The 15,881-nt window shown below is 30.0% G+C and overlaps 3 protein-coding genes across 3 annotated transcripts; 2 read left to right on the top strand and 1 right to left on the bottom strand.

Annotated features, from left to right (window-relative positions):
* Window positions 1-2,453: 2,453 nt before the first annotated feature.
* LOC115720517 (fasciclin-like arabinogalactan protein 12) lies at window positions 2,454-3,338 on the top strand. The gene is made up of 2 exons (XM_030649663.2): window positions 2,454-3,164; window positions 3,291-3,338. The coding sequence occupies exons 1-2, from the start codon at window positions 2,454-2,456 to the stop codon at window positions 3,336-3,338; spliced, it is 759 nt and encodes a 252-aa protein (XP_030505523.2).
* Window positions 3,339-6,240: 2,902 nt separating this feature from the next.
* Window positions 6,241-7,423, top strand: LOC115720979 (fasciclin-like arabinogalactan protein 12). The gene has a single exon (XM_030650203.2). The coding sequence runs from the start codon at window positions 6,289-6,291 to the stop codon at window positions 7,114-7,116; it is 828 nt and encodes a 275-aa protein (XP_030506063.2). The 5' UTR covers window positions 6,241-6,288; the 3' UTR covers window positions 7,117-7,423.
* A 4,391-nt stretch (window positions 7,424-11,814) lies between these two features.
* LOC115720839 (zinc finger protein BALDIBIS) lies at window positions 11,815-14,663 on the bottom strand. The gene is made up of 3 exons (XM_030650028.2): window positions 14,069-14,663; window positions 13,566-13,965; window positions 11,815-13,374 (listed from the first exon to the last, which is right to left on the bottom strand). Exons 1-3 carry the CDS (start codon window positions 14,220-14,222, stop codon window positions 12,318-12,320), a joined length of 1,611 nt encoding a protein of 536 aa, XP_030505888.2. The 5' UTR covers window positions 14,223-14,663; the 3' UTR covers window positions 11,815-12,317.
* Window positions 14,664-15,881: the final 1,218 nt, after the last annotated feature.

Genomic DNA, 15,881 nt, shown 5'->3' with positions numbered 1-15,881 from the left:
AGTATATATGTTCAATCTATAGTTATTTTGATTGTTTTGTTTTAATATATATATCATGATACTATAAGTTATAAGTATTAAGACACATTGACACATATATTTTAAATTATTATGATTAATATTAAAAATTACTAACCATCTATAAGGCATATTAGACATATGTATTAGTGCATAAAATAATAATATATTTTTTTTCAAATTAGCACCTTACAAGTTCAACTCTCAACGTTGATGGTATGAACAAGTATGGCCCTAGGGTAGGTCTGTGCTTAAGGTCTATCTAACTTAAGACCTTAATTTTTTTTTCTTTTAAAATTATACATTATTTTTTATTAATTTTGAAAAATAACACATTTTTTCAAAATAATACTCCAAAAATAATTTTTTTCAATGGCTCACTAAATTTTAGTAGTAGCCCAAATTATGAAGCACCAAAATATTACACAAAAAATCATATATTCATGTTCTATATGTACTTTGAGTCCCAATGAATAGTGAAACATGCACACACAGGAAATAATTTTAATTAATATTGTCATTTAGAATGATGTCAATTATTATCGTTTCAAAAGAGATCATGATCAGTCAATTATCATGTATTATATTATAAAATAAAATTTATTTACTCTGTACCTAAAAATAGAAAAATAATAATTGCACAGCTCCAATTATAACATTAACATTATATTGGGTAGCAATCAGTGACGGACTCAAGATTTTTACTTTGTGGGGCTTATTATTTGTCATTAAAAAAATATTTATAACTACATTATAATCACTCTTATTAAATTTATCTAATTCTATGGGGGCTATTCTACTATTTTGGTTTATAATTATTAAATTGAAAATTTTACATTTAATTTTTCAAAAGGCAGTATTTTTGTTAGTGGGGGCTATTATTGTGAATGGGTCCCTCCCTGGTAGCAATAGTCTTGAGCCACCCGATTATGCGATATTTTATAATTGGTTAGTGATATTTTTTAAAATTTATTTTTTTAAATTATTTAAAAATCTGATACTTAATAACTCAACACCTCTTTTAATAATTCTCTTATAATAATATATATAAGTTTAGCTCCCAAGTTCCTCAAATGAAAACTTCGTTTAAATTTCCCATGCAAACCAAAAGTCACTTTTTAAAAAAATATCATATAAAAACTTATCTCTTTTCACAATTACGAAGACAAGAGACATTATAACTACGACGTCGTTTTTAAATATAACCAATAAATACATTAAAAAAACTACAACCTTTCACCTAATTCCTTTTCTCTCATCAAAAACACCACAAAATTATATGAGCAAATATTTACATATATATAAAGCCCTTTCCTCCCTCCAAACATATTAATTATTATGTATTGAATCATCATCATCATCATCATCATAACCCTAGCTAATAATCTCAAAGAAAACAAAAAAAAAATGAAAAAACAAGGCCTCATCTCCCTTTCCTTCATTTCCATCTTCTTCTCCATAGCCCTAGCTCAATCTCCAACCCAAGCTCCAACCCAAACCCTAGCCCAAGCACCAATTACATCACCAACCAGTGGCGGAACCAGACGACGAAATAAGGAGGGGCCAAATAAAATATATTTTCACTTAATTTTTTTTAGTATGTAATATTTTATGAATCAATATAAAAAGTTAATTACTTTTATACAATGTATATAAAATAATGAAAAATAATAAAGAGCGCCTTATAGTGTCAAGTATTAAAAAACACTATAAAAACTGTTACTTTTAGTGACAACCTTTTAGTCACAACATAAATTTGTTGAAGTTACTTGTGACTACAACATAGTATTTAGTTACAAGTTGTCACTATTTTAATTTTAATCACAACAAATATTGTGACTAAAAACACATTTAGTCACAACAAATTGTAATTTTTGTGACTAATACTTTTAGCCATGGACCTTTCTGTCACAATACAATAATGATAATTTATAATCAGCCACAACTTTTTTATGTTTAGTCACAAATTTTATTGCGACTAAAAATAAGATATTTTGTAGTGAAAAGTGACCTATCGTTATTGGTGTAAAATAATATCGGGTCCTAAATATTTTGATTTAATAAATAATATATAAGAAACTGCTAACAACTTGTATAGTGCCATATTAATATGGTATTGAGTACCATAAAAATACGTATATTAAGACACATATAAATATATATCATACAAAAGTAGTCTTAAAAAATAAATTATATTAATAATTTTTTTGTTACTTTTTACCATAAAATTAGATAACTAGTTTAAATGGACTATTGGGTTTGGGCTTATTTTTCAATTTCAACTTCACAATTTTTTATTAGGCTTAATAATAAGAGAAATATCACATTTTTTTTCTAATAAGGAAAATCTGATTATCCTAATTTAATTTATACATTATTATGTTTATTTTTTTTCTTTTTCTAAAAAGTTAGGGGGGGCCATGGCCACTCCATAAATGTATGTAGTTCCGCCACTGTCACCAACACCATCCGAAGCGCCACTAGTCCAACCGCCGGCCCTGGCAAACCCTACAAACGCCACCGAGATCCTCGAAAAAGTCGGGGGATTCAGTGTCTTCGTCCACCTCCTCAAAACAGCATCAGAGAATATTCAAATCGAAAACCAACTCAAATACATCTCAAACAGCTTGACAATCTTAGCCCCATCAAACAAAGCATTTTCCAATCTCAAACCAAACACTCTAAACTCACTCACCACAAAAGAAAAACTCCAACTCATACAAAACCACATCATTCCTTCCTTCATACCAATCCAAAATTTCCAAACCCTAATAAACCCTGTACGGACACAAGCAAATTATTCTCTTAATATTTTGGTCGAAGGTAGTTGGGTTAACATATCCACTGGAGTTGTTAATGCAACAATTAATGCAACAATTTATGAGGATAATCAGTTGGCTATTTACAAGGTCGATAAGGTTCTTCTTCCTCTTAGAATTTTCGGTGTAAAACCGCGAAAAAAGGCGGTGGGTGCACCGGCACCGGCTCCCATATCAAGTATGGTTGTTAAGCCTGATGAGTTTCCAACATCTTCGTTGATTGCTCCTGCTTTGGCTGCTTTGCTTAAAGATGCTTCTGCTGTAAGTGGTGCCCTTTGTCTTAGTGGAAATGGGATTTTGAGCTTTGGAATTGCTGTGGTTTACGTGGTACTACTTTCTCTTTTTTAGGTTTTGTATATATACATATATATAGTTGATGATGATGAGTTTGAACAGATATGCATGTTCATATAGCTTATCAATATAATATAATATAATCTTGGTGTGTGCCAGAGTTTGATGATGATCAATGGATTGGGTTATTTGGAAGATATTGTATGAGGTGTTGTACTTGTATATATATTATTATAGCTAGCTAGGTAAGTGTTTTATATATAAATGTGTGTATGTGTGTTTCTTAATTTTGGTTTGTGTTAAGTACTTATGAGAGTTAGAATTGTACTGTTTTTGAGTACAATTTTATTGGGTTTGTTTGTTTGATACCTTAATATATAATTCATAATTAATTTTTGAATAATTATAATTTTTTTTCTTCTAAATTTGACATTTTAAACTTTTTCAGGTTTCGGCTCAATTTAATTACTAATGTACCAAATCGATCATGTCTACGAATTTTGACAAGTTTTTAAATATTTGTGCCCCAAAAATTTTATATGTATCAAATTGTACTCTAATCTTCTATTTATTTTAAGCACCCATCAGTAAAATTAAACATAATTGGGCGAAAAACTTTAAATCAAATAATTTTAGTATAGTTTAGCAAAAATTTTTAACAACTAAAAAAAAATTGAATTGTTAGTACATGTAAAAATTCACAAGAAAAAATCTTAATTAGTCTAATAACTAGTACACTATAATTAGTAGATATTAACTATTAATTAGTGTAATAAGTAGTAAACTATAATTAGTAGATATTAAATAATTTACTGTTGCAAAAAAATACTTCGATATTAAATGAAAATTCTAATGAAATTACAAGTTGATATAAATAAAACTAACTCCCTTGGTTTGGTCAGTGTAGGATGATTATTAATATGTTAATAAGAAGAATTTCATTAGTGTTCAAAAGATCTGATCAAATTATTGTCAACAGTTTTGAGGACAGGAATTTCAGCTCACAAACTTATAGCTAGTTAGTTGGGCACAACCACTGCGCCACACTGTGTATTAGAAATGAACCAATCAAACGTAGCCCAAATAAGAAACAAAACAAAAAAACTTCCTCCAAATGAACCAAAAAAAAAAAGTTTTTACACTGAAATTTCAAATTTTTTCTTTTTTATCGTAGGGTGGAAATTTTTTCAAAAATACTGTATTAAGTTTTCACTATTGTTTTATGGTTATTTTTTAGTTGTTCTGCTGTTGTTTCTATTTTGTTGTTTTACGGTTGTTGTGACAGTAAAATTATAAACTTTGAAATAAAATCCAGTATTTTTGTAAAAATTCCAAAAAGAAAAGTTCAACCCAGCCCGAAACCCAGTCCCAACCCACACTCAAAACTCAAAAACCCGTTCACACAAACGAGTAGGTTTGGTAAACCAATTATACGCACCCAAACAGGGTAAGTTGAAATATACCCATTTTTTTTTTCATCAGTTAACTAAAAATAGCCTTATTTTAAATTCAATTGAAATGTACTCATTTTATAAGTCAATTTCATTACATAGTATAATCAAGATATAACAAATAAAAGAGGGTATAAATTAAATATATAGAAAAAAAAAGATAAAAATGAAATGGATTAACAAAAATAAAGGTATAGGGTGCAATTTCCACCACCCAAACCCGTCAAAACTCAATGTGCACCCATTAGATCCCAAACCCAATAGTCTGACAAAGGCTTGCCTGGGCTGGATATATCAAAGTAAGCCTTGAACTCTTAACTTTGGGCTTGTACAAGGTTGCATCAGATCAATATTGGGCTTCAAGTGGCCCATACATAATTCAGGCCCATAATAAAATAGCCCAGCTCAAAAACGTAATTGCAAAAGTTCAAGAATTTGAATTGGCCAAGTATTAATATAGGTCGTAAATCATTGTTCACTGAATGGATTTGGACATGCATATAATTACTTAAGCAATTAAATGAATCCGATTGTTTAACTTACTAAGATTTCAAACGATAAGATCTTGTTTGATTAAGTACACTCACCTCTATAATATGATTCCTTTATCACGCATTATATATTATACACAATCGTATAAATATATCAACTATAGATTAAGAGTTGTTACCTAAAATTATGAGAGTTCTTTTTTTGATGGGCCATTGTCTTTTTTTACATTCTATTAGCTGGTACTGATTTCATATAATAATAATTGTGAATTAAGGTCGTTAAAAGGTGACTAATAATAATAATAATAATCCCTTAAATCAACTCATAAACCAATTACACATTATCAATAATAAGTTGGGGAGTCTCATCTCAGACCCAACTTTCTGAACTGTCATCAATCACAATCATATATGCAACTGGCAACAGGTAAAAATTAGAAAATACTACTACAGTAAAATTATTAAACCTTGTTCCTTAAGCTTTGGATCTATCTACACATGGTTTTTCTACTGTTTCCCCAAATAATTGCAAGTAAAGCAATGAAACACATTATTTATCTTTTTTCTCTTTAGCCCATACCCACTTGAAAACAATCTCTGTTTTGCTGTTTTCCAAAGCAATCTCTCTCCTACATATCTCTGTCTATTACTTAATATTAATTCAAGTGTTGCTAGTTGGTATAAAAGAAAATATAATTGAATTTTTAATATCAAATTTTTTATATTTTTTTAATTTTGGATTTTGAAAATATAATTGGGTCTTTTTTTAATAAAATATTAAATGTAATATTTTAAAAAATAAATTATGTATATTTTTAGAAAATAGATATTTTTTAATAAATAGTAGTAAAAATAAAGAAAATGGTATTTTGAAAAAGCCGAATTTTGGAGCATTTTTGTTAAAAGATTTCTCCTCCTCACTCAACAACACTCTATAATTAATTAGCGATTTTATTATTTATTATATTAAAATGTAAAATCAAATATTAAAATGCACCAATACCAATATAATTGTTGTGATTCATGTTACCTTAAATTACAACTTAGCATTCCTCAAATAATTCCATCAACTTTCCAACAAAGTCATGAGACAACCTAACCACTTAGTTTTCACAATAAGTCATAACTAAAAATAGAACCATTTCACCTAATAACACTCATTCTCCACCCTCAATAAAAACCCCCCCTAACACTCTCCTCATTCAACACCACTCCATGCAAAATAACCAAAAACACAAACCAATAAATCCTAACAACAAAAACTCACTACACCAAAACATGAACACATCAAAAATGCTCATCAACACTCCCTCACTTGTTCTCATTCTCCTCCTCATTTTCATCACAAAATCTTCAGCTCAAACCGCGGCCCCGGCTCTCCCACCCGGTCCCCCGCCCTCAACAGACATCTACAAAATCCTAACAAAAGCCGGGCAATTCACCGTCCTAATTCGCCTACTCAAGAGCACACAAGTTGGTAACCAAATCAATAACCAACTCGGAAGCACAAACAGTGAACTAACCATGTTTGCCCCGTCCGATAGCGCCTTTTCGAACCTCAAAACCGGAACCCTAAACGGCCTAACCGACCAACAAAAAGTCCAACTCCTTCAATTCCACTTAGTCCCATCATTCATTTCAATAACCAATTTCCAAACAATGAGCAACCCTGTTCAAACTCAAGCCAGTGACACTTATGAGTACCCTCTTAACATAACAACCTCAGGAAGCCAAGTCAACATAACAACTGGAATAGTCAACACAACAATTTCAGGAACAGTTTATTCTGATAACCAATTGGCTGTTTACCAAGTTGATAAGGTTCTTCAACCACTTGGGATTTTTGCTCCAAGGCCTCTCCCACCAGCTCCTGCCCCAGCTCCACCTAAGGCTAGTAAGAAAAAAGCTACTGATGCTGATACCACTGGGCCTGCCACGTCGGATGACAGCTCGGATGCCATTGGAGGTAGTAATGGAGGTTTGGGCATGGTGGTATTGTCTTTGTCTATGTCTATGTTTGTTGCTGCCATTTTTAAGTTGTGACAATGAAGAGTTTGATCATCTGTACTCTGCTTTTTTTTTTTTTGGTGATGAAGTGAGTTGGATCGGACGGTCATGATTGAGTTGGTTTGTGATCGATGATCATGGTGAATGTACCTTTTTCTTGATTTTTTTTTTTTTTATTTTGTTATGCTCGTATCTCTCTCTCTCTGGTGCTTCTTTCGTATAATGACAGATTTTGTTGTATGATTTTTGAAAGAAATTAAATGTGTCGATTCTCAACAAAGCTGTGATTTTATTTAATTATTTTAATATTGATTTGATTAAATTATGAACAAAAGTTATCTTATATTGTGAGCAATGTTATTTTGCACCAGTATCACTTTCTAAATGTATAGTTTTGTAATTAATTAGTGATATTTTTTAAAAATTATTATATTAATTAAATTATATAGAATTCGATACTTAATTACACTAATAGTAATATGGGTAAATACTATTTTGGATCTTGTATTTTGTAAAAGTTACAGATTTGACCATCTGTTTTGTTAAATAATAAAATGGACCCTGTATTTTTTAAAATGGTAAAAATAGGACCCCTGAGCTTAATTTTCATAACTATTTTTTTTAATATAACCAACTCGAAGACAATTTCTAACACGAAAAGATTTAGAAAATGTAAACAGTTTTGTCATAAACACATTTAGATTGGATTATTATTAAATTTTATTTTCACAGAAAATTAGTTCAGGATCTTATTTGTACTATTTTAAAAAATACATGGTCAATTTTGTCATTTAACAAAACAAAGGGTCCAATTGGTAACTTTTACAAAACACAGAGTCCAAAATAGTGTTTATCCTAATAATATTGACAATATCTTTTACATTTTTCTAAATTTTATGTCCCTAAATATAAAAACTAATTTATTTGTTTTCTTATTATTATTATTATAATTATTATTATTATTATTTAAGAATATATCCTAAATCATTCATGTCTTAGGTTGTAGAGAGGAAAGGCCTAGGCCTTGGGGCCTAATATATTTAAAATGACATTATTTATGTAGCTTTAGGAAAAATAACATTTTTATATTTACAAACATATAAAATGTTACGAACATTGGATTGGATGCCCCATAATTTTACTTTATGTTGAGCCTCTAATATGTACACGTTCGGCCCAATTCTTCTTGTTCTTCCTAAACGTTTCATTTTATTTTTTATTTTGGGATTTTTACAAAAATACTAGATTTTGAACAAAACTTTATAATTTTACTGTCACAAGGAATTTATTACAAAAATACTATCTTTTTTATAAAACAACAAAATACAATAATTAAAACAATAGTAGAACAACTAAAAAACAACCGTGGAACAACCGTGAAAACTTAACATAGCACACAGTATAAAACTTACACAATATTTTTTTAAAAAAAAAAAAATCTGCCCCATAATAAAAAAATAAAAAGTTAAAAGTATTTCAGTATGCGGTGTAAAAATTCCTTTATTTTTTCTCTTTTCATCAATGAATAAGTTTGATGAATACTATAAATTCCATTGGCTAGAAAACCTTCCCAAATGTATGTTTATTATATATATTAACTAAAAGAATAAGATGTGAACTATTGAGGTTTTTTTTATATCGAGGGAGGAGGATTTGAATTTGGAACCTCCTCTTTATGAGAAGAAGTGTAGAATGATTAGGCTATTTTTATAATCACTATAAAATATTGAGTTATATATATTGTTGATTTGATTAAAAAGAAAAAGAAAAAACAAATTGTGGAAATTGTTAGAATTGGTAAAATGCTCTTTGGACAACAACGGCTACTTGGGACTCGTAACATAAATAACAAAATTTTGAAGTTTCTATTGTGATAGTTGGACTCGAAAGAGGAGCTGATCAACTAGTAATTAACCCTTTTGTATATAGAGCTCTTATTACCCCCGATCTCATGGATTCTAATCCTCACAATTGTAAATACCAGAGAGAGAAATAGAGAGAGCCTAGAGAGAACTATGTCCATTGTTGAGAGTTGATTCACAGAGCAAGACTCCATTGTTGTACATATTTGAAATTGATGAGAATTATGAGATTCCATCTCAAACCAATTGGTAATGAGTGGAGTAGCACATGTTCTTATATATAGCTCAATACTTTTACATTTAATCCATGTGGGACAATATTCTCTAATAGAAACTCTTGTTAATAAAGAGATTACAAGGCCCTAGTGGCTGGTTTTCGTCGTGGAGTAAAGTGGTGTCTAGCCAACATTGACTTGAACCACATATGTGATTGGGCTCCCTATTTTTCATTTTTGTTTTAGTTTTGGCTTGATTGAATCAATTTTGATTTTATGATTGATTATTAATTATTACTTTCTGGTTTGTGATGTGTGTTTGTTCTTGTTTGAGATTATGGTTACAACAAGTGTCTTTAGAGTTTAGGTTCGAGAGTCATCGGGACATGATCTCATCAAATGGCTTCAGCAAGGTTTGAAGTGAATAAATTTAAAAAAGTTAATGACTTTAGCTTATGAGAATCAAAATGATGAAGACATTATTTGATCATCAAGGAATTTCTGAAGCTATAGACAAAGAAGAGCTTGAGAGTCTTGGGATATGACAAGAAGAAGGTGGAGGAGATAAGGCACATAGGGCAATACTTCTTAGTCTTGGAGATAGGGTTTGAGGGAAGTGTCGAGTGAAGACACTATTGTTGGTCTAGCTATGGGAGAAATTCGCAACAATCTATATGAAGAAATCACTTACCAATAAGCTTTATCTCAAGAAGAAATTTTACACTCTTAACATGGATGAAAACAAGGAACTCGGAAAGCATTTAGAAGAATTTAACAAGATCATCTTGGATGTCAACAACATAGAGTCAAGATTGAAAATGAGGATCAAGGTTACTTAGTTTCAGGGGCAGACCCACATAGAAGCGAGAGGGGGCAGTTGCCCCCCTGAAAAAAAAAATCGAAAAAAAATGTATAAATATTTTAGTTAGTTACGACATATATTTATAATAAAAAATAATATTTATAAATGTAATATATTAGCTTTGTTGTAATGATTAAGCTAAATTGCATATATGATAAATTTCAAGGGTTCAACTTCTACTATGAACACTTTTTTCTTCTTTTTAATTTTACTTTTATCCATGCCTTACAAAAAAAAAGTTACGTCCCTCTCACTTTAAATTTTGAGTCTGTCATTGCTTAATTCATTACCTAAAGTTTATGAATATTTTGTAAGCACTATCTTGTGGAAAGGATGCTCGACAATGTTAGAGTTAAGGGTGCTTTAAAAAAATATATTTTTAATAAATATTAAAAAATAACTAATCTAAAGTAATTAATTTAATCCGCATTTTTACATATTGGATTGGATCTAAAATATAAAATCTACAATTAATGGGAATCGAATGCATATTAGCAAATTGGTACGGGTGGAATTGGATAAACTCTAGCGTTTGGTTGGGAGGAATGAAAATATAGGAATAAGAATGAGAATGAGAATTGGAATAGGAATAGAATGGAATAAAATTTAAAATACATAAAAGAATTGATAAAAAAAATTATTAAATTTTTTCAAATCTTGCATTGGAATGTTCTTTCTTTCTATTTTAAAATGGAATAGTCATTCCACCAAAATGATAGAAAGGCTATTCTATCGGAATGGTATTCCAATGGTTTTAATAAATGCAACCAAACAAAGGAATGGAATGAAAATTATTTTCTGTCTATTCCATCTCATTTTATTACTTCCAACTAAATGCCAACTTTTATTTGTAAATGTAATAGGTATTTGACTCATGTCAGGGGTCGGGTGTATGTTAAATTTGGAAGTAACTATGTAATTACTAGGTAGGGTAATTACTAGGGTAGTAACTACACAATTTAGTAATTGCACTATATTTTAAAATGCAAGATGTGTTTGGATATGAGGTGGTAATTACATATGAATTCTTAATATTTTATTTGGCAAAATAGTTAGTAATTACATAGGAAAATAATATTTTTTAAAAGTTAATGTTTAATATGGAAAGTTTTTAGTAATTACACAGTGTAATTACATTCAATTCTCATGGGGGGCCATAAAAATTGGAGGGTGTAATTGGAACTTCTCAATTACACAGTTACAGTGTAATTACATGGTCAGACAAACATGCTAAATTGTGTAATTACCTCCAATTACACACAAATTCAATTATATTATGGCTTTCTAAACGCACCCAAACTTTCCTTTTTTTTTTCTTTTACTGGGGTAATGATCATAAATCAAGTTTTTAAAAACAAACTTATATATATTTATGATATTACATACTATATTTATATTTAAAATAAGACCCACTAGCTCGACCACACACCTAATATATTCTTCATCTAGCTTGCTTAATTTCCTCTACCTACCATTTCTTCTAATTAACCACATATATAACCTATATACATATGGGAGCAGGAAGTCAAGCCTTAACATCATCAAAATTGTACGACGTAGTTATATATATATAAATATATAAACAAAAATTCGAAATCCTCATACTCATATACAATATATAATAATTCCAGTAGCAATTTCCAATGTGACGAAAATTAAAACCAATTATATTCTTGAAAAGACCAATTATTACTCTTAAAACGTGATGAGGACTAGTCATGCATAGAAATAGAATTATATATATATATATAGTAATTAGTTAGGAATAGGGAGCCCACACACACACACACATGCATGAGATGAGAATATAATCTTTATTATAAAATGGTCATTGAAGACAGTAATACTAACAACACTACTACTACTCTACTAGGAGATTGAGCCATGACAAAATTGTCACTGCCCAAGTATATGACACACTAGGTTTAATCAACGTCAAAAAAAAAAGTAAAAATTTCACAAAATAAGTAAAAAAAAATCTACAAGATGCATGGATTGAGGGTCCCCACAAAGACCCCACGTTTGATTGCCAAGTCTCTTTTTGTTTAGTCTTCTCCAACATGCACTGGCCCAGCCAGACCTCTCTATCTCTGACCATATTCACGAGATCTCTCTCTAAATATATAACTGAGTTGACTCGCCCGTTTTTATAGACTCTAACTCACCATTTGGTATTGTGTATAGTACACTATCTTTTAGTACTACAACAAAATGAAAGAGCTGGGGCCTAATTTTGAATTTACCTTTTTATATGGTTGTTGTTGTTGTTGTTGTTGTTGTTTGTCTTTATTATGAGTACTAATGATGCCCATTGTACTGGCTCAAATTCATGGTTGAACCCATTGAAGCAAACTTAGCAAGCTCTTGTTGAAAGAAATTTGAAGTAGTTGTACTAACACCACCAACACCAAGAAAATCTCTAGTCATATTACCATGCTCATCATTTTCGTTATTCGCTGATGATGGCGGTGGAGGCGGAGGCGGTGGTTGTTGTTGTTGTTGCTGAAGATCCAAACTTGACAAAAGTACTGAATTCCCATTGTTGTTCTCATTTGTATTATCTGATGAAGATTGGAGAGAGTTGACTAAGTCATTGAAATTATTCTCAGCCGTTGATTGAGGTTGTCTGAACAGTACTTGCTTCTGGGAATTATTAGAAGAAGATAATGAGCTCATCAAACCAAAAGCATTGCCATTAAAAGATGTTGGATTACTTCTAGTGGATCCCATTTGAGCTGCTTTTTGAAGAAGAGCAGTGGCTGACATGTGTGTTGGACCTTGTTGTTGTAACTGAATATTGTTGTTGTTGTTGTTTTGATTAAGCAGAGAAGAAGATGAAGAAGTCATCATACTATTATTATCATTATTAGGAATTGTAGCAGTAGTAGTTGTTGTACTACTGTTGTTATTATTTCCTCTTGATTCTTCCTCTTCCTTTAGCCCTCGGGACAAAGACGACGACGATGACATGTTCATCCACTGATGTTGTTGGCCGAAAATGTTACTCGCAGCTGCGGTTTGCAACAACATTTGATGATCATTTGGAATTGGTGTAGTCATGAAAGGATTAACATTAGTACTGTTCGCGGTCGGGTCTAGCCAAACAGGCAACCTAGACCGGATTTCACAAGTGGTATCAGAGCCGAATTCGGGTGAAAAGATAGGCGAAAGCTGATGCGTAATTCTGTTGGAAGCGGTTATAACTGTTTGATGAGGTGGATTATTGTTGTTGTTGATGATAAAATTGGGGATATTAGTTGTTGGGAGTGTTGTTGTGGTTGTTGTTGTACCAAAACGAGCATTTTCTTCAGCTAATGCGTCACAAAAAGCTCTGTGTGTTATGAAACTATCTTTCCTGTATAAATATAAACACAGCATTTAATTCAGATATATAAATATATTGCTTTTATTACATTAATCCCTATGAAAGCTTATAGCATTAAATAAAATTCTAAAATTTAATAACATAGAATGAATTTATTACTAGTAATAAATGTTATGTTTGGTGTGATTAAATTTATCGAGAACAAAAAAAAATATTTATACCTGGAGAAGAGTGTTCCACAATCGCATTTATACTCTCTAGTCCCACAAATCTTGGTATGAGCTTTCCAATCAGATTGAACAGCATATTTTTTGGAACACTTCTCACACTTCCACTTCTTTTCGCCGTGTTTTCGGCTGAAATGTTTTTTAATTCCGGTGAGGTCACCGAGGGCTCGAGAAGGGTCGTGATGAACACAGGTCTTTTCGGGGCAAACGTAGACCTTTTTCCGAATAACATCTTTGTTTGATCTTTGACGGAGTTTCCATGGAAGGTTGTGTCCTCTTCGGTGGAGCTGTAGATTCTGGTCTCTCTGAAAACCCTTGTTGCAAATCTCACAAAGGAATCTGTTGGTCGCCATCAGAGACTTTGGAGATAAAGCTATCACTTCTGCATCTGGATCTGAAATTAATTTCATAAATAATAAAAAAGAGAATTAAAAACAGTACTTAGATATCAAGAATAAATATGATTAGTATATATATATAGATATAGATATACTTGCCTGGATTTCCTGGTAAGTTTCTTTTCTTCTTGGTTGAGGGATTTGTATTATTATTAGGGTTAGGGTTAGGGTTTAGATTTGGTTCTTGAACAAACCCTCTATTGATGGTGGAGCTGGGATTATTAACTGAAATAATATCTTGATCAGATATCATCTTATTAGAGTGATGAGCTTATATATATATATATATATGTATATACTTTATATATAGAGAGAGAGAAGAACTCAGGTGATCAATTAGTAGTAGAAACAAGATTGGAAAGACTTAGCTAGAAATGGTAATAAGCTAAAGAAGAAAAACTAAAACATATATAAACAAGAGATTACACAATTAAAGAAAGAAATTATATATATCCCAAACAATATATATATAGTATATGGTATAGTAGTGAATTGATGAGAAAAAACAAAGAAAACCCAGATAATTGAAGTTGGACTTATTAAGTGTGTATATAGAGATATATATATTGACTCTTCTCTTGACTAGTTATACTTAATATACTTTTCACTCCTACTCAATTAGCTTTAAGCATAGAAGAAAGTAGCAGAGAGAAAGAAAGAAAGAAAGAAAAAACAAAGGGAAAATGGAGGCTGAAGAGTGAAGAGAATAATATTATTATTAATTGGTTTCTCAAACTTTCTCTCTCTCTCTCTCTTCTTTCTCTCTCTCTATCCTTATCTGATACGGCTGCTCTCAAAGTCGGTCAGCCATAGACTCTGCTGGACCACACTACACAGTCATACCAATACTCTCTCTCTCTCTTTGATAATATTAATTAATAATAAATAATATTAGAGCACTATTGTTAGATTAAATTTAAAGTGTCTAATACTATACTATAAGGACTCGTTTGGAACGCTGTATTAGGTCGTATTGTATTATATTGAATTGTATTTTATGCAATATTTTTATGTAAAACTATATGTGGCATTAACTTTTATGGACACCTAAATATATAATATTTTAGTATAACTTAAAGTTTGACATAGTATTATATAAAAATATAATGTATAATCCATTTTAATATAATACAATACAATACAATACGACCTAATACGGCATTCCAAACGAGCTCTAAGTATATTATTTATTTATTATTTATTTAATCAAAATATATATATTGGACTCCATATTAATTGTGTAATAATTTTTTGGGTGTGAACGATGTTTCTCCAGTATTTTTTTTTCAATTATTACAAAATAATAATTATTTTTAGTGATAATATTTTAGTCACAACATAAATTTTTTGTAACTAAACGTAACTTTTAGTTAGATTCAAGTTGTCGTTAATTTAGTTCTACAAGTCACAACAAATATTGTGATTAAAACACATTTAGTTATAACAAATTGTAATTTTTGTGGCTAATACCTTTAGCCACGGGTTTTTATTTAGTCACAACATAAGAATGATGATTTATAATTAGTCACAATTTTTTACTTTTAGTCACAAATTTTGTTGTAAATAAAAGTAAGATACACTTAAGACTAAGAAAATTCTATTATAATTGAGAGATTAAAACTAAATAGAGATACATTAAAAAATTTGAAAACACCAAAAAAAATATAAAATTTAATAACAATTACAATAAATAATTTCTAAATACTATATTGTCATAATTAAATTATTTTTGAGTAAATATAATATTTATACATATGTTACAATTTAGAATAAAATTATTAATTCAATATAAATAAATTTATAAATTTTATATTTTTTTTTATTTAGATATAATTATTCTTATATAGAGTTATACTTTCTTAAATTAAAACTTGAAAATGTATAAATGATTACATTAATTTAGATATTATTC

Source organism: Cannabis sativa, chromosome 2 (assembly GCF_029168945.1).
Source record: "Cannabis sativa cultivar Pink pepper isolate KNU-18-1 chromosome 2, ASM2916894v1, whole genome shotgun sequence".
NCBI lineage: Eukaryota > Viridiplantae > Streptophyta > Magnoliopsida > Rosales > Cannabaceae > Cannabis > Cannabis sativa.
Note: the sequence above shows the minus strand (reverse complement) of the source record. Positions and strands in the feature narration are given on the sequence as shown.

Coding starts and splice junctions, on each gene's coding strand:
- LOC115720839 (XM_030650028.2), bottom strand. CDS start 14,222: ATGATATCTGATCAAGATATTATTTCAGTTAATAATCCCAGCTCCACC. Junction 13,966..14,068: donor AAACTTACCAGGAAATCCAG/GCAAGTATATCT, acceptor AATTAATTTCAG/ATCCAGATGCAGAAGTGATA. Junction 13,375..13,565: donor TGTGGAACACTCTTCTCCAG/GTATAAATATTT, acceptor ATATTTATACAG/GAAAGATAGTTTCATAACAC.
- LOC115720517 (XM_030649663.2), top strand. CDS start 2,454: ATGTATGTAGTTCCGCCACTGTCACCAACACCATCCGAAGCGCCACTA. Junction 3,165..3,290: donor GAATTGCTGTGGTTTACGTG/GTACTACTTTCT, acceptor GGTGTGTGCCAG/AGTTTGATGATGATCAATGG.
- LOC115720979 (XM_030650203.2), top strand. CDS start 6,289: ATGCAAAATAACCAAAAACACAAACCAATAAATCCTAACAACAAAAAC.